The following is a 23088-nucleotide window of genomic DNA, read 5'->3' on the forward strand; positions in this document are numbered from 1 at the left end:
CTTATTGGAAATTTTCCACATATGCCTTCATATTTTCATAAACTACCTTTTGACACTCCAAAAAAGTCATCATACACTCCTCGTGCAATTCTTACTTATTTATGTTTGCTACTCTTAAAACTTGAGGAATTGCGTAAGCGAGGAGACCTCGCTCGGTTCTAAAAACTTAAGCGAGTAATAATCTACAAATCATACCTAAGATAACATAAAGCATCAGGCCAATAACCAATGCAACATATTTTATTATCTCCTCTCTCTCTCTCTCTCTCTCTCTCTCTTCCCAGTGACCACCTGGCACCTGGGAATGGGTAGAGATGGGTGGTCATGATTGTTGGCAAATTTAGGGCTCAATTGGGAGGTCCTTGTGGGTGTAAATAACCCCCTTATCACCGTCCACAACTTGTCCATTTCCTCTGAGAATCCTGCATGTCCAATAAAGTCGCGATATAACAATAGTAAAGCTCAATGTAAAATCAAGATGAATTGAGGTTTTCTGAATTTCAACAAGAACAAAATTTGAGGTTTCATACCATCTTGTTGTTAACAATCCTTCTACTCCTACAGGGCCCCGAGCATGAATTCGACTCGTGCTTATCCCAACCTGTTGGGTAAAAGAATAGAATTAAATACAAGACTAAAGACTTTACATATCAGCATATCACTAATCTTAATAAAATCATTCCTAGATGGTAGTATACCTCTGCGCCAAGTCCAAATCGAGCACCATCACAAAATCTTGGGCTTGCATTGTGAAAAACAGCAGCACTGCGTACGCATAGAACAATCAAAAATTTACTGTTAAACAAGGAAAACCTCGGGGACATTTTTCTGTGCAATGAAGAAACTTGGTTGCTAAACTGCAAGAGCTTGGTTTAATTCTTATGAGCAGCCACTTCATGCCGAAAAGGCTTTAAAGTCCCCATTTTGGTCGGCCTAACTCTATGTAATTGTCTGCTCTTATGGAAATATTCTGATTGATGTGGAGAATTAAACTAGTATGATAGCACTAAATAAGATTGCACAGATCTTCTGGAAACAAGACGGGAATGAAGCATTCTTACCTGTCAACTTGACCTAAAAAGGCATCTACAACTTCTAGGTCTTCTGCAATAACGCAATCAGTATGTGCACTGCCAAACGGAGGAAAGGAAAAAATAAATGACACAGCTTCATACAAGTCATTGAAATGCATTTCATGTGATATGAAACTCTAACGTACCTTCCATGTTCATGTATATGAGCAATGGCTGCATGCACATCATCCACAAACTCAACAGTGCAAGCCATTGAACTGTACTCATGATGGAATGAATGCGCTTGTGGAATATTGAGCAAGGAGCTTGCCCTTGGTCCACCATATAAAGTAACACCTGAAAATGATATATCATGGATTGAATTTCTTTAGATCCTTCCGATGGCATGTTTCACTGTAAGAATTTTTCTTGGGGTCTCCTTGAAAGTTCTCCAAGTTTTAAATAATGGAAGAGAAACAACATAATATTATTCTGTTGCATGCCTGTGGTGATTGGAAAATTTAGTTACTCTCATCCTCAATCACCAAGTGCTTTCCATAAAATGGTTATTTAGTCAATGAATGTTAGAACTCGGAAGAACAAAATCCAACTGTTCAAAGGAACTGAATTGGAACTACCTTATGTAACCGAAAAAAATTTGAACTACTGCGTTATTTTGGATTACTAGACCTAAATGACAAACTAGGATTGATTTTATTTTTTTTTTGTCATCCAAGAGTAACTAAACGAGAGCTCATAGTTTACAAGGAAACGGTTGTCTGCATGAAAATTGTACCTTCAGCGCGAAGGTCAACCACAAGATCATTGAACTCAGTTGTATCCTTTAAATCCTTATGGACAAGAAGTGTTTCCTGAGAATAATAAACACACAATTAGACTGTAATTTCTAAATTTAAACTGGAAAACTTTTAGGATGCATCAAAATATATTATTATCCAGAAATTGTACATAACAGATAAATTACCATTGCGTTACAGGCTGCTGGATAATCTACTTTTGCATCCACAGCAATTTGCTTTGCCATATCCATATTAGCAGACTTATCAATATACACATGGCATATGCCATCTGCATAGCAAACAATGCATTTTTTTTATTTTTACCAAAATACTCACATTCATCTTCTTCTCAAAAACAACAATACTATAGGAAAAATGGAGCACAGACTGCAAATTATATACAAGAACAAATTTAAATTTCTAACCAGCATGCCCCAGAACTGGAATCTTGGTTAAATTCTTGACTTGAGAAACCAGTTTATTGCTTCCCCTTGGGATCACAAGATCAATCACGTCATCATGCTGGAAAATATTTTTGAGTTTAGTATCAATTATAATCTGAAAGTAGACCAAGGAATCAGTTATCATTCTCTGCTCTACTCACCTTAAGAAGATCTGGAATCTCCTCTCTTGAAGTGACAAGTCCAATTAGTTTTCCACCAACACTATCTGGGATGGCTCCAGTTATAATCTACATATTTTTCATTAAAAATAGTATAAATAAAATTTGATGCATTTCAATGGAAAATTAAAAAGAAAATTAAAATATTATTTTTCTGCATATTCTGATTTAAAGAAAACAAACCTTGTGTAAAATTGCATTTGATCTCTTAGCCTCTTTTCCACCCTTTAAGAGAAGCCCATTCCCACTTCGGATCGCTAATGAAGCTATCTATTCAAATCATAAAAAAAAAACATAGGTTCATAATGAGGAAGAAATGAAAATCAACCTCACGGTATAAAACTATTCTCAGAGACTCAATATGAGCAAAAAAGAATCTCTCCCAGAGTCCTTAAATAAGGTTCTTAAGTGAGATCTGATTGCCCAGATGTTAGGTTGCAGACAGATGTACAGAGTTGCATCTCACATGCAGTTTGATATTCCAAAGTCTCACTGTTTACCTGTACTAGTGCTTCAGGACGAGACTCAAATACAATCAGGAGAACACCTAATGGGCTTGATGTTTTCTCTAAGACGAGACCTTCTGCAAGCTGGAAGCAAGTGCGATCAGCAGAATCATCAGGGATTAATTATCAGCGAAAAAAAAATATATAATTATGGTGCTCCATTTGACAATAGATAACTTATCTCAGTTATCATAGTGGAGCTAATACTTTGAATTCATTTTCTCTTTATTTAAAAAAATAAAATATTTGTCCACACTCTTGAGTCTTGAGCATTGTTGTGTTGAAATATCAAGGGCCAGAAGTAGTAATCTTTATAACCCCTCCCCTTACCTGAGTTCTTTTCAAAACACGACCAATTGGATCTTCCATGTTTGCAAGCACACGGATAGAGTTTGCCAGACTTTTAATCTGCCAAGTATAACAAGCAGAATTCAGAAAAAAGTTTGAAGGGGACACCAGTTTTGAGAAACAAAGGGGGGTCCAGTGAGAACATTGTACAAAACATAATCAAACAGAAACCAAAGGATAGTAAGCAGTAATAATAATAGAAAATGAATGTAACTAAACATTTATCTAACATAGCCAAATTTGGATCCCTTGCCTTCCCAGGCTTTAGAGCCAGCCGAGATATCAAGGATTTTTCATATCCCGCTACTTGTGCGGCAGAAACATCAGCTTCATTTTCAACATTGATCAACCTTACATTTGCTTCAAGGGCATCAGCTACATCCAGAAGAACTCTTTTCCTTTCTTCAGAAGTCATGGCCTGTAGAAAGTGTTACCGAGTTACTTATGCTGCTAAAAAGTTATGGGGACAGAGAGTGCCTACAACTGCAGAAGTAGATTTAGTCGCAGCCAAAATTAAACTTTGTACATGATGCAAACAAGCGTACCTGAAGCCTTCTTGAACTTTCCCTGGCCGCAACTGCCATCCCTCTTGCATCAACTTCTTTAACTGGAGACCATAAATGTGCATCTTGATGGAAGAGGGTACCAACACGTTGTCCTTCAAGGACTTTACTGAGGTTTCCAGGAGCATACCCACTTGAAAATGGAGCAAGCAAAGAGATTAGTACACAATTAGGGGCAGCATGTTGGACTCAGAATGCAACGAAGACTATAAATCAAGAAACTACAAATCTAATACAATGTTATTTATAAATTTGGAATATTTGGGACACTATCTTCTAGGAAGAAAACGGACCACACTTTCCTTACCCCGCAATTAATTTTCACTAACCAGAAGCTAATACTATCATTACATTTTTTTTATAAACCATCTCGCCCCATTATTGTATACAAATTGGATACTGAATTTTCTTTTAAACTTAGTATGGATTTTTCTAAACATAATAGGATAGTTTATCACTCCTGATGACACAACCAAGTATTGAAACACACCTGGTGATAACAACAGGGATGCCAGCATAAGCTGCGTTGACAGCAGCTTTTACTTTAGCAGTCATGCCCCCTCTTCCCACTCTAGATTTGTCTCCAAAAGTAATTTCACTTTGATGCTTCTCCTTTATGTATGTATGGATAAGCTTCGAACGTGGGTCACTTGGAGGCCCACTGTATAAACCGTCCACATCACTCAAAAGAACAAGAAGATCAGCTTTTAGCTCCAAAGCCAGTAGAGCTGCCAAACTGTCATTATCCCAAAATATTCCAGAAGAATCCTGCACAGGCAGTCACATTTATTGTGGAATGAGGGGACTGCATAATGTGTAAAAACATTTTAAGTTCCTTACTGTTTAGAAAAGGAAAATAAGCATAAGAAAGTGTAGGAAACACATTGCGTTCCTAAGTAGTCCCAATATATATATATTTTTTCCTTCTTCGTAATAAATTTTTTATTCTTCCATTCTCTTTTGTCCATATGCATAAAAGAGAAGTCTAAGACTTTGATAGTCTTGTCAATAATTTAAATTCTGATATGGCCTTATTGATCCAAAAATAAATAGCTAATAATGCCACACCTCCTGTTTCCCCATTTCAACTAGAGATAAATAATAGGACGCTTGTGTTTATCATTCCCACAATGAAGTGACAAACACGGAAGCCAGAGAAGAGTATTATAATTTATACCTCATATGGAGCTCGCCTGGTGCTGACTGCATCGTTTTCATTAAATATAGGAATAACCTTAAGAGATAACAATGATTTCACGGTGTCACTAAGTTGCTTTCTAAAATCTCTATCCCTAAAATCACTATCTGTTACAAGAAGCTGAGCTGATGAGACATCCAACTGCAAGAGAGAACAAACAAGTCTAAGAAAACTGAATAGGGCAATAACTTGAAATCACATATATCTTTTGATCCAGCTGTGCTCATAAAAAGTCAAATAATTAAACAATCAAGTCCAAATCAGGGCTTGAGAACAGATTTAACAGAAGACCACTGCATTCACCTGACTAAACAACGTATCATAGAGAGCCATCAGACAGTTTTGTCCAACAGCTGCACATGCCTTCCCATCAAGTTCCACTTGCGGTTTTTGCAGATCAGCAAAACTGCAAAAAATCAATAATCATCAATCTATAACCCAAGTTTTTCTAGCATCTTCGGAAAATTTTCTTAAATTTCATAAATTCAACTCTGTCAAAAAAATTTCTCCAAAAAATGGCAGCAATGTCCATAATCGGGGACACAATACTAACCTGCTGTTCACTAATTTCCTGTATCTAAGCCTCTGACGACCGAGGCCCACCGCTCCTGATGACACCAATATAACCTCATATCCTTGAGAGTTCAACTCCTTGAGCTGCATTTCATGCCAATTAACATTTTCAGACCCAACACATGCTCAATTATATGAAAAATCAATAAAATGAAAACACTCAAACAAGTCTATTTTTGCTGCATACATATAAAACTGTACCGCCATACCTGCTCACACAGCGCGCCTAATCTTCCCAGCGCAATTCTTCCATCGTTTCGAGTCACAACCGCAGTCCCAACCTTCAGCAATCAAAGCACAAAATCAACAAAACTTTAATGTCTTAATAAAAAATCTTAAAAAAATTAAAATCACAAAAGATGCTAGCAAAAAGACTTCAGCTTTGCTAAATATGAGCTCATTTTGAGCTGTATAACTTAATTATAAATGGAAATTAACAATTTTTTCGAAAAATGACAAAAATAATTTGAGAAATGGAGGAGTTAGAGAATGATTATATATGTAAACCTTGAGAACGATGCGCTTAACGTCTTTGAGAAAAGCTCGAGAACGATCCACTTCGTCCATGGCTGACATGACAACAGACAGGTCCGGGGCGAGTCAAACTCACTTCTCAGAACGAGGCGACTCGGAAGCGCGCGGTGTCTGTTTTCCTTTTTCTATGTGATAAGAGTGTTTGGAGATGCGGACGTCGCTTCTTGGTTGAAGATATTTATACTCATACCACCTCAGTGCACTACAGTCCGAGGCAAAGTCAAATAGTCAACCTCAGCCACTTTCAGTTCGCTTGCCGCCAATGAGACGATGTCGTGGGCTGGTGGGTAAGGGTAATATGGTAAACTTGATGAGGAAAACGCTACGTGTCAGTTTAGTGTTGGTGCTGATGGGGTTATAGGGTTAGGGAGGCCATGTTAAGGGATGGCCGTATGACGCGCGCAGAGGCGGACATGTGTAGTGGAAAACACGACAAAGATATGTCGAGAACGACAAAAGAAATTCACGGTGATAGATCCATGTCATGCGCTTTGGTCTGGTCCGATTCAGAGACGTTCTCGGTTTTGCTGGCCAGCGCAACCGCTAAAATGATTAGGTCAATCATGTAGCTGTAGCACCCCGTAATAATTAACAATCCACATTTTGATGAAGGGTTAATATTTTTAATTGGAATAATTTTGTTATATTTCAAAGCATATAAGTTTCTTTTTCTTCTAAAATTGTATGTCCATATTCAATTCAATACGTGTCAATATATGAATTTGTACGTTTAAAAACTCCTATTAAATTACTTCATCTTAATCATTTTAACATATTCTAGCCGAATGACCTGCATTTCAAATTATTTTTTGTTATGACGAAACAAAAGTTACAAACAAGATCCCTAAATTTCTACTATCATAGAATAACACAAGCAAATAAAATTTGGATCCATTTCAGCATATAACTTCCAATAATTAGGGCTTGGATGTCCCAAAATTCATATAATAAATCTTTGGTTTTTATAGTACAAGTAATAGTCTAAACTACAGAGGAGGAGGATTTCTCACACACAACTATGATGCCGTGGGAATTCAAATCTGAGACCTATGATATGTTCTGTAAGTCAAGGCCATTTTTCACTAGGCTAAATCATATTGGCCACTATAGGATTAGACCCCCTCTAAATACCCCCTCACTATAAGCCCTTCGCTATAGCCTTTTCACAAAAGACTAAAACCTTTCCTATATTTGTATAAATATTTCAAAGGGTCTCATATTGAATCAAAGTTCAAACCAACCCTCTATGAATATTCCCTTTTTTTCACCCATCTTTTAATCTTAAGACTCAAAAGTTGAAAACTAGGAGGTATTTATTTTGACCCTTGTTTTCACCTAAATTCGGACATCTACACATGGGTAAGTGCTTTATTTACCCACAGAAACACTTTCCACGTTTTCATTAACCGTAAAAGAACAAACATTGAAAGCGTTTTACTTACCAAAACAAATTAATGGAAAGTATTCGTTTTCTTCCACGAATGCTTGTCTCCACTAACCAATATAGAGTTCGGGTTCGCAACGGAACGCAATCAAAACCATGTGTACTAATCAAAGCTTGATTAAGTTGCCTTTTTTCTAAAATCGTCCATTTTCCGCATCCCGCCGATATTCGGCGTCGAAAGTTTGTGACAGATCACTTCAAAACAATCATGCTATTATCATCAACATATATAAAAGTCGAGTGGAAAACTACTATTATTTTCTTCACCAAATCTACCTGATAAGGATAATAAAACAATTGCTGCATCTGCATATCTGTTTTAAATTCCCACAAGTCGGAAAAAGATTGGGCTGCTATGGTTCTGATCCTATCTCCTGTCTGCTTCAACCAAGAATGGTCAAGCTCATAAGTTTTGTTGCTTTGTACAACAGGCCATAAAATTACACACGTTAGATCAGGGCACGTTTTGAAGTTTGAAGACAATGAAGTCCTACCAACCTTTAGACTTATACGAATTCTACTTTATCCTGCTGTGAGCGCTAAGGATATCAGCCCGGATATTGCTTGCTTCCTTTCATGGAAGGAGATCCTCCTTCCTGCAAATCATGCATGTTCAAACTGCCATTGATACGAATGTAGGAATTCCTACTTACAAGGACTGAGGGAAGTATTTTCCTATTTGCCCCCTTTTTTTTTCAAGGAGGAACCAGTTTTCTTGATAGCAAAAAAAAAAAAAATTCATCTTGTTAAGAGTAGATAAGAAATCAACTTGATGTGAAAATTACAACAACAATTTCTTTGAAGACCTTATTTATTTACAGACTCAGGTTTGATGGAGAAAAATTCTAAGATTGAGAAAAAGCGTGAAATACAAATACCAATATATGCTCTCTCTACTTAAGCCAATACAAAACCAGCTGATACAAACTAAGTCCTACTCATCAGAGTCACACTTTTATCTCTTCAAAAAATTTAAACCATGCCATGTCACGAGCTCTTCAATGAACTTACGATACAACCAAGTGAGTAATTTGAATACACAGGAAAACCCACACCTCTAGAGAAGTGCCATTCCAGTCAATGTCTAAATCAAATACCCCGAAATCAAGTGAATGTGGTTGTTTGAAATTCAGAATTCGGAGACTGACTGCACTTAGAAATGCTCACGGAAAGAAGTAGACCTTAAAGAAGATTGCCAGAGCCAGTTGCAAGAGAAATGCAGCGATCACCACAATATCATTCCCTTCGATATAAGTCTTGAGATTGAAGGCAACAAAGCATGAGGAGGCAGCACCAACAAGAATTATAATGATCCACCGGAAAGCCTCAACCGGGATAAGCAACAAAAACTGAATAGTCCAGGGAAATAAGTATCAGATGATTACAGGAATAACATATTATAAGTTTTAAATTAATATTTGGGTTGGCAATCAAAATACATAAAGGTGACCTGGGAGCAAGAAATGCCCATGATGAACATCATTGTTCCTCAATCTTGTTTACCCCCAAGACCAGGAAGTTAAAATATTTTAGCTCAAAGAGAATTTTATTGTGTTTCTAATCTGAGCTTAAACAGAACTTGGGTTCTGATTAAGCACCTCTGCATAAGAAGATTTTACCTTCTCTATTTTTCTTTCTTTTGGTCAAAAGAATTTACTTATTTCTGCCATTGTCCTTCCAATGGTTTAATAACATTGAATTGGAGAGTCAAATAAGGGGAAAAACAAAAAACAAAACTGACACCAAAGCAGAGGAGGCATATACTTACAGAGGCTAAAACAAAGATGAAGAGAGAGTATCCCCACATACACCAAAATCGAACAAGGCTGGCATTTGAGCCCAGATAGTGGAGCAAGAAATAAAATGCCAATGGCACCAAAATTGCATAACCATAGACTGAAAAAGCTGCCAAATTCATATAACTGACATTAAAGGCCCAAGAAGTACTGCTATCACTGTGCTTTTCCATGAGGTAGGTGGCACAGTTTCCAAGTGCAGCAAGCACAAACACTAACGTAGTGGAGATCCAGATTAGCCCATATCTGACACATTACAAAAATTCACACACAAAAATCCAAATATTATATGCTCATGTTAACTCACTGCTGTATCAATATAAAAAACATACTGCCATATGAATAGCTACTCCATCCTTTTTACATGTAGCTACATTTCCTCATTCTGATTAACATAATGCTTACAGATAAGACAATGCAAACTTAAAACTCAAAATCCAATGTTCCGATTTTAACCAAGATGAATTACATGTGACAGTCTTATAGAAAGACAGCGTGTCAATTGAAGAATTCTACCAGTTGAAAATTTAAAGATCTATAGAAAAGGACATTGTATATTCTCAATTTGTATATAACAGTATGATATAGGGTAAAAGTGAACACAAGCATAAGAGTGACAGCGAACTACATCCAAAAGCCTACGTGAGAATATCGAACTCTTCAAAGATACTGAGGCTCGTGATTCTGTCCTTCTTAATTAGTAGTGAAAGTGTGTATATAATATAAGAGAAACCAAATATCAGAAACTCACAAATCAGGGTTGGCATCAATTTTGCTGAAAAAATCTCCACCATGGGGATATAAAGAACTAAGCAATCTGTTTAAGACAACGTCTGTATCCACATTGAAATATTCTGTGTATGATGAGATATTAAATACTCCTCTCCAGTTGTTCGCCGGTTGTTGTTCAAATGTTTCTGCATGGATAGACAGAACAAGAGATCATTAAAACAGTAGAAAAAGTGGCAGGCATTGCAAATGAAATCAATACGCAACTTTACAGAGTTAAGAGGGAAAAATAGTTACTTTTTTTTAAGGCAGGTTAAATATACACAGAAAGAAAAAAAAAAAAAAAAAAAAAAGAGAGGAGAAAATCCACCAGAAATCCTTTCAAATTTTGATTTGATGGCCCAAACAAGCAATAGATTAAGTATGCATGTAAGAAGTAGATATGGTCAAAATCAAAACCATTACATCAGTAAACCACATTCCTACTGCCACTCAATTCAAAATAAAGTGAAAAAGTATTACACTCTCATGAAAGATGACAATGCCTTTCAAACGTATGCACCAGATATAAAACAAGGAAGTCAAGTTCAAGAGTACAAACTCTAAAAAATTCTATTTGATATGGTGAACTGCAAATTTGCAATCGAAAACCACTCTGTGTCATCAAATTGCTAGATAGAGAGAATAGTAAGGTGATGAACACAAGAAAATGTATCAAATATATGTATTTCTTCAGAGTTATATACATTTTTGTCTTTCATTTATATAGCCCCATCTACATAATTTGGGGAAGATAACATAGCAGTCACAAGAAAGCATAAGAACTTTAATATCGTAAATGAAAACTCATACGCAGTCACAAGGACATTCCTAAAACTTCAATCTGCAATGAAGAAAAACTACAGGTCAAATACTTCAGAACTCCCCAAGAACAACGTGCAGTATATAAAGTAGAAAATGTCTCCAAATTTTGTTCCGCTACTGATTAATTTTAGTTTCATCCTTTTATGGCAACCAAATATAACACTCTTAGTCTGTTACAAAGTTGTTTTAGTGTAACTAAAAAGCACCCAAAATACTAAATTCTCCAGAAAAAAATGAGGATGATTGGGCGACTAAGTTCTACTCTGTATTCTTAAGTGATAAAACTCATATATAAAACACTTGAATGTAAATTATAAATTTGAACGTCATACCACTTGTACTTCCAACAGTTTGATAACCACGCCCTTTCTCTCCTCCATTATTTGGGGGGAAGATTTGCAAGTTAGCTTCAGGTGCTGCATGAGTTCAGAGAAAATTCTTCAACGTAGGGAAAAAAATGATTGAGGTGAACCGTGAACCTTTAAATATGAAGAATAAAGTATTGAGATAAATTAGAAACTAGGAAACAATTTAGAAAAGAGTGGGCAAGTCTCATACCTTCATAGCTTGTGGTATTCTTATCTTTATCTTCACTTACGACAGCCTATCCAAACGAGAAAAATAAAAAATAAAAAGGTAAACAAAAGAATGTGTAATTTATTCGGTATCAGAAAAGGAAAACAACAACAACAAAAAGAACTACAACTACTTAGAGTGGCCTAGTATAAGCACATCTGAAGCAAGTTTGTAAAAGAAGCTACTCTTTCATTATTAAAGAAGTCAGCTCAAAAAGATATGATCCAAAAAGAGAAAGGGCGATGCATTAATTAAAATCTTTCTGAAAAAGAAGAGTTACTACGAAATTTCTCAACAAAATGTAATTACATTTCTATAGGTAGCTTAATTTAAACTATAACTAATTGTAAGCTACACTCGACAGCTCAGAAAAAGGGGGTAAAATTTTCAAGGAGAAGAAAAATTAAACCGACAATGTATCTGAGCTATTGATAATCTAGGTCTACAAATTTTCTTTCCTCTCCTTTACTTTCCCTCATTTTCTCAGGAAACAAACAGAACGACAAGGTAGCTTACAATTTACAATAACATTTACGCAAAGAGAATCTAGATAAAGTTAATTAACCTTTTCCAAGAACACAAGGTCGATTTGAAGATTCGTGAATTTGTGCAAGCGAATTGTATAAAATGAAACAAAAATAAAATCAATCAGAACTTACAGGGACTGAGCCGAGTAAATGGCTGGTAGGGAGGCCAGCGTAGGACTCGTCCATTGAGAAGAAAACCCTAACACAAAGGAAGCGAGAGAGAAGCTCTGCTTTGTAGCTCAGAGAGTCGGAGGGTAGAGACTTGGATTGAGATTCCGGGCTCGAGGTCTCTGGAGAGCTCTGAAACTGACGCAGAGACGAGCCCTAGACGTTGCTTTTCGTAATTTGGAAGGAACACAGAGAACGAGAGAGTGACCGGTATAAGTTCGCCAGCTGTACCAACACGCGCCTCTTAATTCGGTCATTTGTGCGCGCGCGTTTACTTTTGCTTTCCACCTGTTGCACGTGACTGGCTGATGGGCATCACGTGAGCTTTTTGGGTGGTTTTCACGTAAGCCTGCTCCAATTTCAGGCCCATCAATTATCGAGTGAAAAATAATAATAATAAAAAAGAAATTTTAAAAAAAATGTCTGAGCCCGGGTTCGAACCGGGGACCTTTAGTGTGTGAGACTAACGTGATAACCAACTACACCACCCAGACGGCTGTTTATAAACTTTTACAAATATCATTATATATCAATAACCAATCATATCATGATTCATGAGAAAAGGATACAAGATTTCTTTTTCTTTTGGGACGGGTAATTATAAATTAACCACAGCTGTTAATTAGCCTTAATTGTCTCCATTAGTTTTGTCGAGTCTATCAACTTCTATCAAGTTTTTCATTGCCTCCACTCCACCTACCTTCACCAACTTCCATTATGCTTGATTCTTGTTAGAGTTTTTGTAATTTAAACTCTATACTTTTCTTTGTTCACTATAATACTTAAATCATTAAGCTCTTAAATTTTATTATTGTGCAAAAAGACAAAAAAAAAAGTCATTCAACTTAATACTTAACCCTAGTACATGTATACACACACCTCATCACTCTTTATATTAAGTTTTAGAAAAACACAAACTCATCTACACTCTATTGCCAGATTACTCTTCTCCTCCAATCCAAGAAACCTACTACACTCTTATATTCTCTTCACAAACTCTAAATACAGTATGCAAATAGTGGCTTGTGGGTCGTCAATTGAGGTATGTAATGTGAGATTATTTCTTGGTTTGGGACTCCTCCCACATAATTATTGAGGATGTTAATTAAAGACTTGTTGTAATGATAAGGTTGAGGTGAACTTAGAGTGGTGATGGGCAAGATAGCGGGGTGCGGGGTGTGAGGTTGATGAGTTTTTATATATATATATATATATATTTCTGCTTTGTGTGTATTTAGAGGTAATTTGGGAAGATAGTAGGGTTTTCTTAGAAATTAAGAAAATTTGAATTAGAAGTTGGGGTGAACTTAGAAAACGGGGTGAACAAAGAGAAGTGTGGGGTTTAAATAGAAAAACTCTTCTTGTTATTGTATTTTTATATTTTAGTGACATAGGATTGTATTTAAATATGAATTATGCTAGTTGATCAAGATAGTGTGCTTGTCATCTTGCACCCGAGTTTGATCCATCTCCCTCTACATTATGCATGAACTTAGAAAAACACTTTGACAAAATATATGGGGTTGTTTGAATATATTTTGTATATTAAATTAGAACACTTTTTCAAGAAATAGGGTTGTATAAATATGATTTGCATCTTTTATTTATTTATTTATAATACAAGTAATAGTAACTTTAAACTACAAGAGAAAGGGGTTTCTCAAACACACACCATCCATGTGTCATGGAGGTTCTAACATAAAATAAGATCACTTATCTGCAAGTCAAAGCCATTTCCCATGGGACTAGACCCCATTAACAATACATCTTAAATTAGGTTAGAGTAACGAATCGTACAGTTGTATGCCTATACTCCTTGTTTTTAATTTTTTTAAAAGTAGACTTGTTTTGACACGTGGCACCTAATCGCTGAGTGTCCTCTTTTTTTATATTAAAAAATAATATCACCGCACATATATACTCAGTTTTTAAAATTTTTATAAACGGTATAGCCGAACGGCTGTACTATTGTACATGTGGGCGCCTAGCGGCGGCTGCTCTGTATTTTCAGTAAATAGTATAGCCGTGCGGCTGTACTCGATTTTTTCTCGATTTTTTTTCATATTATTACAAAAATAGTATAGCCGGGCGGCTTTCCTGGTTTTTTTTAATTGTCTTTAATAAATAGTATAGACCAGCGGCTATAGTCTTTTATATATATAAATATATATATGTACATACGTATTTTTCAATAATACATTCGTGTTCTATACACGTTTTCCGTGTTTTAGAAAGCAAACATAGAATAGTTGTATTGTACATGTATGTACATATTTCTAATGTTTAATACACATATTTTTTACAAAATTTTTAATAAGACACACAAAATTCACGTATTATACAAGTAATTCTCACATATTATTGAATAAGAATAATATATGTTATAAAAATTATATTAAAATATTGTATAGTGGCCGATTAAGATCTACTTTGGATATGTTGAAACTAGCAAATTAATCTATATATATAAAGCAAAAGGCAGAGAATGGTGAAACATTCAAAATACCAAAAAATGCCCTTGGTTAATGCAAACATTAAGAATTGAAATTATTAATTAAATGAGGATAATATGATAAATTCCCACTTTTTCATATTCAAAAAATTTAAAATTAAAAGAAAAATCAGATAATGGATCCTCTTTCTATGGAACACAACTACAAATTATCTTTTTTAATTCTAAAATAAAATAATTTTTTTTTTAAAAAAAGCTTCTCGCAGGCACGGAAGCGCGTGTGGAGAGGCTAGTATCTATAAAGTACAAACTAATACAACTAGGAGGGTCCTTTTTTCTTTTTCTTTTTTAATTAAATAGTATAGACCTTTTAAATATAATGTATTTAAATAGTATCGCCATGCGGCTATACTACGATTTTTTATTTAAAAAAATAGTATATATGGGTGGTTATACTTATTTTTGACACGTGGCACCTAATCGCTAGAGGGTCCTCTTTTGTAATAAAAAAATAAAAAATAGTATAGCCGCGCGGCTATACGCCATGGTTGTAATTTTTTAAAAGTAGACTTGTTTTGACATGTGGCGCCTAATCGCTGGGGGGCCCTCTTTTTTTATATAAAAAAAATAGTATAGCCGCACAGCTATTGTTTAGCCGCGCGGCTATAATATTTTACACGTGGGCACCTAGGCGCTATGCGGCTGCTCTGTTTTTTGGTAAATAGTATAGCCGGACGGCTAGACTCGATTTTTTTCTAATTAAAAAATAGTATAGCCGACCGGCTTTACAACCCTATTTATCAAACGATATGGAGTTACATGAATATGCTTTGCATCTTATGAATAATAATTGTTCCACAAATATCTCAATTAATAATTACAACAAGAAGCTCCATAAAACCGATATCTAGTTCATAAGTATATTCATAAGCATACAATACAAGGCCCATTTGTTTAGTTTAGTGAAGCATTAATCCTATTGTTTCAATCAGTCTTTGTTACAAATCATAAAATAATTGAAGAGGGTGCAGAGCCTGCCCTGTTGAGAACATGACATACAACCTTGCCAGCACTTTACCCTGCTTCGTCGGGCATTTTGGCAGTTAGGCTTCGTCTTCAACCTCTTGCATTACCTTCTGCATTTCTAAACCCAAAAAACTAGGGATACAGAGTGAGTTAGTTCACTCCAATTAAGGCCTCGTTTGGTTTTCCAAAAATGTCACTCACCTCCGTTTTCCTCCTCCTCTACTTCTCTCTCTTCACCTTCCTCACCACTCACTCCAAACCCCATCTCCCTTCCCCATACCTCTCACCCACCACAATCTTCCCAAACTACCAAAACATGCTCAAATCTTTCAAAATCTTCATCTACAACCCTAACACGCCCTTCACCTTCAACTCTCCATCTCAGTCCCTCTTCTACACCACTCTGACTCTCCAAGATAACGCCTTCGTCACCCAAGACGCCGAGCAAGCCCACCTCTTCTTCGTCCCCTTCCCTTCCGATCTCTCCACGCGCTCCATCGCGCGTCTCATCAGAGGCCTTCGCAATGATCTTCCCTACTGGAACCGCACCCTTGGAGCTGACCATTTTTACCTGTCCTGTGCCGGTATCGGGTACGAATCGGACCGAAATCTTGTCGAGCTCAAGAAAAACTCGGTCCAGATCTCGTGCTTTCCGACACCGGCCGGTAAGTTCATACCTCACAAGGACATTTCCCTCCCTCCGCTCGCGAGCTCTCACTCACCAACGAACAAAACGAAGAGGTTTTTGGGCTACGCCAGGTTCAATTGGCTAAAGGAGTCAACGTTGGTCAACGAATTGAGCAGCGACCCGGAGTTTCTGATCGAATCCGAACCGTCGGATCTGAATTCTTATGCGGAGAGAATCGCCAGCAGTAAGTTCTGTTTGTTCGAGTATGGAGGAGGCGACGTTTCGGGTATCGGCGAGGCGTTGCGTTTCGGGTGTGTGCCCGCGGTGCTTACTGACCGCCCGATCCAGGACCTGCCGTTCTCGGACGTGCTGAGGTGGCAGGAGATCGCGGTATTCGTGGAACGTAGAGGGGTTGGGGAACTAAAACGTGTGCTGGCTCGCAGGTGCGGGGACCGGCATGAGAAAATGAGGGGGTTGGGTGTGACGGCGAGTCGGCATTTTGTGTGGAACGAGACACCACAGCCGTTGGATTCGTTTCATACGTTGCTGTATCAGCTGTGGCTGAGACGGCACACCATCAGATACGTGCGGAGAGAATCGGCTTAGAGATTCTACTCGCCGTTGGATTATGATGTACGGATGGAATGAATTTTGTCAGTTTGTTTAGAGACTATCTGTATGTATGTAATTTTAACTGATTTAGATTCTACTCACCGCTTCATATGGTTGGGTATCACGATTCCGATTGGTTTGATAACGTCTCAAATAACTAAATCAAACTATTTATTTACTGCCCCATTTGGTTTGCTCATTTCTTTTCAGAAGTAATGAAACAAAAATTATCTAGTTTCGTTGTGCACATAAGAGAATTTATACAAAACTTCTTTATGTTTAAGATCGAGAGACGTTGCAAAAACACTCATTAGTATAGTTGTTTGGAGTAATTGTTCATTCAGATAAGGCTCTAGGTTCGAATCCTAATATTTGTTTAGTGTGTGTGTGAGTTTAGCATATTATCACTCTTTCCAATAATTCTGTGGAGACATTAATTGTTTTTATTTATGGTATAATTGAAATTTGGGCAGTGTTTTTAATTAATTTTATTAATTAAGGGTTGAATCATTATTTGCCGTTGGATTGGATCTAACGGCAGGTAAACCAAAAAAAGAAAAACCTGCGAATAAGGTAGTCGAAAGAATCCAACGCACTGGGAAGTGGTTTGTTTCGGTCGCTCGTTATCACCATGTCTTGTTCCTTACTTCCTTAGTTTCCCACCTTTCAACCCCAATCCCATAATCTTGTTCTGCATAAATACCCATCCTTTATATATATTTAACTTTCGATTTGATTCAGATCTAAACCAACCCAAGTCGCCATGGGAGAAGGTAAATACAACACAACCCACCATCTCCTTCTTCTGCTATCCATTTTTCGCTGTTCATGTCTCTGTTAGTGGTATTAAATTATGCATGTCTGACTTTTGAAGGTGGCGATGGCTCTTCGAAACCAACTCCTTATGAAGAGGCATTGGATGCTTTGTCCTCCTTAATCACAAAACGCAGTCGTGCCGATACGAGCAACAACGGGGACTGCTTCGAACTGCTATCTGACTATGTCAAAGTAATTTTCTTTACTTTCCAAATTACATGCTTTCATATTTGAACTGATATCTACAAGTAAATTAATGGCAAATGGAACCAAAAAATCAATTTGTGTAGATACTGGAGTTAGAGGAGCCAATTTCACAGTTGAAGATTATTCACGTGGCTGGCACCAAAGGAAAGGTACTCATTTTGCATCTTCTTGTTATTTCTTTTTTTTTCATAGAGAACCCAAATAGTTTTACTTTGGTACGAGAAAGTGAACCAACTCTTGCTTTGTGTATCAATCTCACCACAGTAGCAAAGTATTTGTTTTGCTCACTCTCCGGTTTTTCTACCATGCTTTTCGAATTTTTCTTCTAACTGATTAAACCAAGATAGCAATTTTTTTTTGTACAAATTCTGTTTTCCTGTTTTCAGTTCTTAATTGATTTGAAATTACAACTTTATCTTTCACAGAGCATCTCTTTGTAGTGTGGTTCTGTACTTAGACTGGCTTAGTCACTTATTGCTGTATGATATGGGACTCATTATTCTTGTCTTCTTTTTGGGCGTTGCAAAAGGGATCTACCTGCACCTTCACAGAATCAATATTACGCCATTGTGGCTTTCGCACAGGACTTTTCACATCTCCTCATCTCATTGATGTTCGAGAAAGATTTCGTTTGGATGGGTGAGTTTCATATTAGCATGGATGTAATATTATATAACTTCCCTGTTAACAAGTGAATTTTATGTATTATCATTAGTATTTTTTGTTTTTCTTTGAAATTCAAATAAAGCTATCATTTTTGAAGAAGTTGCTCGGTTGTTATAGTTATCAAGTCATTGTTCATCTGTTCCATTTCATGTTTGCGTGCTTGTTTCAAGTTTTGGAACTGCTAAAGTATCTAGTGCCTTTTGTTCTTTGAAGTACAGAGCATAGTGAATTTTTATTCTGTCGGTTGCCTTCTAGATTTGTCCTTGATTAAATTTTCTTGTTCTCGTTGGATGGTACAGTGTGGACATCAGCGAAGAGAAATTTTTAGCATATTTCTGGTGGTGTTTTGAGAGATTAAAGGTAATCCATGTTTGATTCATGTTATCTTTGTTGGACGTCTTTTTAACCTTTCTATGCCTGTGTTTATAATTTTGAATTAGCACGTTTTCGTGCTACTATATATTGATCAATGTAAAATGTTGTCTTATCTTCTATCCCAAACTTTTTTCTTTCAATGTTTTTGCCTAAATTGTTTAATCATGATGGTTATCTCAAAGTGTGTGTATCTCAAATGCAGGAAAAAGCTAGTGATGATATACCAATGCCTTCCTACTTTCGATTCCTTGCCTTGCTTGCCTTCAAGATATTTGCAGCAGAAGAGGTTTGATACATATCTTTTTAGTTGCTTTCATGTATAATCCTTCCTGTCCGAACTGTTCTTGATGTCAATGGTGAATCAGAAATGTTGCTTTTAATTTAATCTTCCGTGCAGGTAGATGTTGCTATCTTGGAGGTTGGGTTAGGTGGAAAGTATGATGCAACAAATGTGGTATGTGTAATGGTATTTGAGTACAAATTCCATTAATTCAGTTACTTTGGAAATAACTAAGTGTAGATGCTTTAACATTTCAGGTTAAGGCACCTGTTGTTTGTGGTGTATCTTCCCTTGGATATGACCACATGGAGATTCTTGGTTAGTTTTCTCCTTCTCAAACCTATGTAATTACATGTGAGTAATTGATACATTTAATTGAAGATGCAATTATAAAGAAACATATGCAAATGTTTTCTGTATTTGCAATGTGACACAATTATCTATTGGATACTATAATGATGATAAATATAATATATGTTGGAAAATGCTCTCTTGCCTAACAGTTTGGTATGTTATGCTATCGAACTGTCAATTTGGACTATTAATTAAGGGGATTCTTGTTTGAATGTGTGGTCCAAATTGTCTGTTTGACAACATGACATAGCAGACATCCACAAGAGAACATTTCCCCATACGTGTATGTCTAACACGCATGTTTACTCAAGGTTTACACCGCTCTGAAATTAGTTCTGTCTAACACGCATGATTGCTTTTCTTTTCTTTGCTGGACACTATACATAGGAAATACTCTGGGAGCAATTGCTGGGGAGAAGGCTGGAATCTTCAAGGTTCTCCTTAAAATTACATTTCCTGAAAGCATATGATGACTGGCAATATGTTTGACAGAACTCACACTCACTTCCATTACTGTGTCCATTTTTATTTTTCTTTCACTTCAGCCTGGGGTTCCTGCCTTGACTGTGCCCCAACCTGATGAAGCAATGTGTGTACTGGAAGAGAAGGCTTCTGAGTTGAATGTAGGTTGCAAGATGTTACCCTTCATTGATTTAGTTTCCCACAGAACTTGAAAATGCATGATACAGTTCTTGGTTCCATATTAAAAGTTTGATATGTTTAAGCGATAAGTGTCCTCTGCTGCTTAAGCCTCAACTTGCGTTGTTTTGCAAACCTAATGATACTGTTTAATAGAATTGTTTATCAGAAGTCTTAGGATTCTAAATTTAGGTTCATTAATGACTACAAAGTTGCTAAGTCATAATTACCATGTTGGAAGGAACTTGAGGCCATTCTGTAATTGAGAGATGCCGTTCTTGTACTAGGGTTTGGCCATATTCTAAGGATTTACGTAACATCTTTTGCTACAGTATCAAGGAAACAATATCCTCAATCGTTTAAGGAGTTACACTGTGCCAAGTCAAATTTAGCTGTTTTTAATTCATTATTGAATCAGTTACTTTGTTTTGAGCCAAATAGAAAACAAACAGTACACCTCCTTCAATGAGCTTAGAAAATCATGCTGGTTCCAGGTACCTCTTCAACTGGTACGACCTTTGGATGCCAATTTGCTGAATGGCTTCAAACTTGGGCTTGAAGGGGAGCACCAATATGTTAATGCTGGTCTCGCTATTGCACTGTCCTCTACGTGGCTTCAGAGGACCGGTCATCTTGAAGTCCCATACCCAGAACGTACTGTAAGTTCTATGAGCAATCAGTTCTCCTTTTCATTCTTGATTTTTATGTTGATTGATTTATATAAATATTCGGATGGAATAGACCTCTCTGCCAGAGCAGTTCATAAAAGGACTAACTGCTACAGTCAGTTTACAAGGACGGGCTCAAATTGTCCCTGATAACAATGAAAGCCCTGAAGATCTTGTGTTCTATTTGGATGGTGCCCATAGCCCAGAAAGCATGGAAGTATGCGCAAGATGGTTTTCTCTTTCCATTAAGGATGACTCCCAGGAAAAAATCTTGAGTTGTCAGCCACTGGATACTTCCAGATCATCATATGATTTGGTACAGAGGAACCCTGATGGAAAATCCAGGAAGAATTCAACACAGGTAGAGCACAAAACTCTTGATCATCACTTAGCCGATGTGCATTCAATTCCTTTTTTTGCTAGGTATTTGTATCCACTTTCTTGGGCAATTTTGTGCTTTATAGGGTGCATGATGATTTTATGATTGGATCAGGAGACTTCATCATATATCCAAATTTTCAATTTACATTTGGTTTAGAATTAATATCCTTGCATCCTGAGTTGACATGAACATCTCACTGGGAAGATCAATTTTTTTATAAATAGTCAAATGTGTTTTTTTATATTAAAAATCAAGCCTTCGAGATGCTTCATTTTCTTCTTGCTATTACTGAGAAAAATTCTTGAAAAATACTTGCAGATACTGCTATTTAATTGTATGTCAGTGAGGGATCCTCAGTTGCTTCTTCCGAACCTGATGAAAACATGTGCTAGTCATGGTGAGCATCAAGAAGCATTATTTGATGCGATTTCCTCAATTTTTGTAGAGAAATATTACCATCCAGTAAACTTTAAAGATCTAAAATGAATTTATAGATTAAGAATTATTAGTACGTAAAAATGATAAAGTGCATGGAATTTAGGTCTGCAATGAGTTTATTGGTGATGAACTTAGAGTATGGATAATTTTACTCTTGATTGGTGTCAGAACCTTAATTGTTGATCGGATTTTCAATAAATTTTCTGTAAATACAGTTTCTATTTTCAAAGGAATTTATGGCAATTTGGTTGATATCTTAGGTGTCTACTTCAAGAAGGCTCTATTTGTACCAAACACATCAGTGTATAACAAGGTGGGTTCGCATTCCTTACCTGCGACTGATTCTCAAGTTGATTTGTCATGGCAGTTCGCTCTTCAAAGAGTTTGGGAAAACCTAATGCTGGGTGACAAAGGTAAGTGAGTTATAACATAAAATGTCAATTAAGTTATTCTCTTCTACCTTGGTTTTCAATCAAAATGTACATGGATCATAATTCTGGGGTGCACTGAAGGTTCTTTGTATTTCTCAGTCTGAAGTGTTTCTCTTTTTTAACTTCAGCAGGAGGTAATGAGAAGAGCACAGGCGCTGTTTTTGAAGAACTAACAGATGATAAGGAAATGGCTGTCAGAAGTTGTGAAAATAGTGCAGTCTTCCCCTCTCTCCCGTCAGCTATAAAATGGCTCAGGGACAGTATCCAAAAAAGTCAGTCTCTTCGTTTTCAGGTAATGCTCTGCATTGTGTTTCTTATGATCATATAAGATTTTTGGTGACCTTGAAATGTATAAATAATTCAAATATTTCTGGTGTACTTATCAGGTCCTCGTAACCGGTTCTTTACATCTCATCGGTGATGTGTTGAAATTAATCAAGAAGTGAGGCGTAGTACCAAGCTGAAGCCCCCTATTTGCATGTCCTTCTAACTGCAACTTGTTCTGGTATTCATGAAGTCATGGGAAAAAGCCGTGGACCATTCTAACTCCACCATGGTTAAATGCTGACGGGCTTCTATTCTACTACATGCTGTGTGTTCTGAAATGCTGCAGATTTCAAGTCGGGTGCGTACAGTTGAATCAAAGATAGTGACTTAAATTTACGTGGGCATTTTGTTTGAGAGTGGGGCTATTTCCACACCCTTATATCGGTTAAACCACAACACCTTATTACGGTCATTACTTTTCAATTCTTTGTCGTCAGATTTCTTGAATAAATGACAATAAGTTTGCAAATTCAATTTTGTTCTTTAGAAGCAAATCATTTTAACTATACACCCCTTAGAATTCTCT

General features: G+C 36.6%; 4 protein-coding genes and 1 non-coding gene across 6 annotated transcripts; 2 read left to right on the plus strand and 3 right to left on the minus strand.

Moving 5' to 3' along the window:
* Position 1: 1 nt before the first annotated feature.
* Positions 2 to 6316, minus strand: P5CS1 (delta1-pyrroline-5-carboxylate synthase 1). Its single transcript, XM_021958122.2, has 20 exons — positions 6131 to 6316; positions 5833 to 5904; positions 5604 to 5707; positions 5354 to 5456; positions 5030 to 5191; positions 4343 to 4620; positions 3835 to 3985; positions 3543 to 3707; positions 3272 to 3349; positions 2936 to 3025; positions 2619 to 2705; positions 2418 to 2504; positions 2239 to 2335; positions 1999 to 2102; positions 1810 to 1885; positions 1220 to 1370; positions 1062 to 1130; positions 699 to 765; positions 531 to 601; positions 2 to 422 (listed from the first exon to the last, which is right to left on the minus strand). Exons 1-20 carry the CDS (start codon positions 6197 to 6199, stop codon positions 341 to 343), a joined length of 2163 nt encoding a protein of 720 aa, XP_021813814.1. The 5' UTR covers positions 6200 to 6316; the 3' UTR covers positions 2 to 340.
* A 2028-nt stretch (positions 6317 to 8344) lies between these two features.
* LOC110756717 (Integral membrane Yip1 family protein) lies at positions 8345 to 12481 on the minus strand. The gene is made up of 6 exons (XM_021958177.2): positions 12226 to 12481; positions 11549 to 11594; positions 11323 to 11406; positions 10149 to 10314; positions 9370 to 9643; positions 8345 to 8950 (listed from the first exon to the last, which is right to left on the minus strand). Exons 1-6 carry the CDS (start codon positions 12277 to 12279, stop codon positions 8765 to 8767), a joined length of 810 nt encoding a protein of 269 aa, XP_021813869.1. The 5' UTR covers positions 12280 to 12481; the 3' UTR covers positions 8345 to 8764.
* A 200-nt stretch (positions 12482 to 12681) lies between these two features.
* Positions 12682 to 12755, minus strand: TRNAV-CAC (transfer RNA valine (anticodon CAC)). Its single transcript has one exon. It is a non-coding gene; the product is annotated as a tRNA-Val (tRNA).
* Positions 12756 to 15610: 2855 nt separating this feature from the next.
* On the plus strand, positions 15611 to 17161 carry LOC110756753 (putative glycosyltransferase At5g25310). Its single transcript, XM_021958223.2, has one exon. It carries the CDS (start codon positions 15930 to 15932, stop codon positions 16971 to 16973), a length of 1044 nt encoding a protein of 347 aa, XP_021813915.1. The 5' UTR covers positions 15611 to 15929; the 3' UTR covers positions 16974 to 17161.
* Positions 17162 to 17563: 402 nt separating this feature from the next.
* DFB (DHFS-FPGS homolog B) lies at positions 17564 to 23036 on the plus strand. Of its 2 annotated transcripts, none has more exons than XM_021958138.2 (16): positions 17564 to 17752; positions 17854 to 17987; positions 18086 to 18151; positions 18532 to 18641; positions 18968 to 19028; positions 19246 to 19329; positions 19441 to 19497; positions 19581 to 19641; positions 20065 to 20111; positions 20223 to 20300; positions 20811 to 20975; positions 21058 to 21345; positions 21685 to 21763; positions 22065 to 22217; positions 22367 to 22527; positions 22622 to 23036. In XM_021958138.2, the coding sequence occupies exons 1-16, from the start codon at positions 17743 to 17745 to the stop codon at positions 22679 to 22681; spliced, it is 1614 nt and encodes a 537-aa protein (XP_021813830.1). In that variant the 5' UTR covers positions 17564 to 17742; the 3' UTR covers positions 22682 to 23036. The 2 variants fall into 2 exon arrangements, with proteins under 2 accessions (XP_021813830.1, XP_021813829.1); XM_021958137.2 differs by having other exon boundaries at positions 17565 to 17752; positions 22364 to 22527.
* The last annotated feature ends 52 nt before the right edge of the window (positions 23037 to 23088 follow it).

Source organism: Prunus avium, chromosome 2, assembly GCF_965620075.1.
Source record: "Prunus avium chromosome 2, drPruAviu1.hap1.1, whole genome shotgun sequence".
Lineage (NCBI taxonomy): Eukaryota > Viridiplantae > Streptophyta > Magnoliopsida > Rosales > Rosaceae > Prunus > Prunus avium.

Bases quoted from the DNA above. Each gene is read 5' to 3' on its own strand.
- P5CS1 (XM_021958122.2), bottom strand. From the start codon at position 6,199: ATGTCAGCCATGGACGAAGTGGATCGTTCTCGAGCTTTTCTCAAAGAC. The intron at 2,505-2,618 runs GTTTGTTTTCTT...AAAAATATGTAG, and splicing joins CAAATGCAATTTTACACAAG to ATTATAACTGGAGCCATCCC. The intron at 1,131-1,219 runs GTACGTTAGAGT...TCCGTTTGGCAG, and splicing joins CATATACATGAACATGGAAG to TGCACATACTGATTGCGTTA.
- LOC110756717 (XM_021958177.2), bottom strand. From the start codon at position 12,279: ATGGACGAGTCCTACGCTGGCCTCCCTACCAGCCATTTACTCGGCTCA. The intron at 11,595-12,225 runs GTAAGTTCTGAT...TCGTTTGGATAG, and splicing joins ATTTACTCGGCTCAGTCCCT to GCTGTCGTAAGTGAAGATAA. The intron at 9,644-10,148 runs GTGAGTTTCTGA...GTAATGTGTCAG, and splicing joins ATTGATGCCAACCCTGATTT to ATATGGGCTAATCTGGATCT.
- LOC110756753 (XM_021958223.2), top strand. From the start codon at position 15,930: ATGTCACTCACCTCCGTTTTCCTCCTCCTCTACTTCTCTCTCTTCACC.
- DFB (XM_021958137.2), top strand. The intron at 19,029-19,245 runs GTAATCCATGTT...TCTCAAATGCAG, and splicing joins GGTGTTTTGAGAGATTAAAG to GAAAAAGCTAGTGATGATAT. The intron at 22,218-22,363 runs GTAAGTGAGTTA...TTTTAACTTCAG, and splicing joins CCTAATGCTGGGTGACAAAG to CAGGAGGTAATGAGAAGAGC.